We start from the raw sequence: 1,397 nt of genomic DNA on the forward strand, positions 1-1,397 counted from the left end.
TTTAATATTTCCAAGAGAATAAAAGTAGTTAGTTATACGAAAACACTAATAATTTTTAATAGCATAGGTACTATATTGAAAATGTGGAATGTGTAAGATGAATATCAATTATTGTGATACATTATTGTAAAGTGAATGCAGTTAAAACTGCAAAAATAAACAAAACTAGAAAAGGAGAGGTCACCCATTATTCGTCCAGCACTATCTCATAGGACAGTTTCTTCAAGCTCACAAAAATGACTTCAATGGCATCCTCCAATTTCTTGGTCTTTTTTACCCTTGTATTGCTTTGCATTATCGGTTCAAGTCAGAACAAGTGTGATTTTGAAGCAATTTTCAACTTTGGTGATTCAAATTCAGATACTGGTGGCTTTTGGGCAGCTTTTCCTTCTCAATCTGGTCCCTTTGGGGTGACTTACTTCAAGAAACCAGTAGGAAGAGCCACAGATGGGAGACTCATAGTTGATTTTCTTGGTAACTAAAACTCTGTCATCTTAATTTTCTTTAAGGTTTTCTAATGTTTCAGTTTAACCATTGTCAGAATTTGTTCATTTTCTTTGTTTTTGTATAATATCTCTCACCTTATGAGTCTGGACATTGAACCTAAACGAACAAGAATGAAAATTTCAAGAAAGATTTAAGCTTTTGGTTCTGCTGTCCTTCATTAGGTGAGACCTTATCGATTTTTATAAAGGGTAAGATAAACACAATTCACTCACGTGACTACACCATAATGATAAAGTCGGTGCCTTGATCTTTGGGTGTAATATATCTGCTTGAAACTGGGAAACCTAACAGATTTTAGCAAATTTCTCCTTATCTGTTATATATTTGTATCTCTCCTACATTTTTCGTCTGTTTATGAGAAAATCTAAGACTCGTCTTTATTGCTGTCACACTCTTACTCACAAGAAAAAACGCCCAGCTAGAAAGAGTTGAATAGCTGTGGGTTGTCATTATCTTTTAGACATCCCTAGTAATTAATGGTGTCACTTTTTAATACGTCTCTGGGACTTCCTGAACTACATGTTCACCTTCCCACCCTTCAAATGTTTCAGTTTTTTTCCTTTTGGGAGTTCAAGAAAAGAAAAATTTTAAAATTGACAATGTATCTCTTGTGTATTTTGTCATTTATCTTTCATAGATTAAAGATATGATTTAATGCTTGAGCTGTTATATGTGGAGCAAACAGTCAATTTAATAAAATCTGTTTTATTCACTGCAATATGAGAAACCATTCTATCAGCAGTACAGTACTAATATTAGACAAGCTATATGTTGCATTTCATTGGGCAGCTCAAGCTCTTGGATTGCCATTTTTGAGTCCATATCTGCAATCAATTGGATCTGATTATAGACATGGAGCTAATTATGCTACACTGGCATCTACTGTGCTT

General features: G+C 33.9%; 1 protein-coding gene across 1 annotated transcript; it reads left to right on the top strand.

The window, feature by feature from the left end:
- Positions 1–149: 149 nt before the first annotated feature.
- LOC106780568 (GDSL esterase/lipase At4g01130-like) lies at positions 150–1,391 on the top strand (the record flags this gene model as incomplete). The annotated part of the gene is made up of 2 exons (XM_014668870.2): positions 150–474; positions 1,297–1,391. Coding segments are annotated over exons 1-2 (333 nt in total), but the record flags the coding sequence as incomplete, so codon positions are not given.
- Between the last annotated feature and the right edge of the window lie 6 nt (positions 1,392–1,397).

This window comes from Vigna radiata, unplaced genomic scaffold, assembly GCF_000741045.1.
Source record: "Vigna radiata var. radiata cultivar VC1973A unplaced genomic scaffold, Vradiata_ver6 scaffold_2033, whole genome shotgun sequence".
In the NCBI taxonomy this organism is placed as follows: Eukaryota; Viridiplantae; Streptophyta; class Magnoliopsida; order Fabales; family Fabaceae; genus Vigna; species Vigna radiata.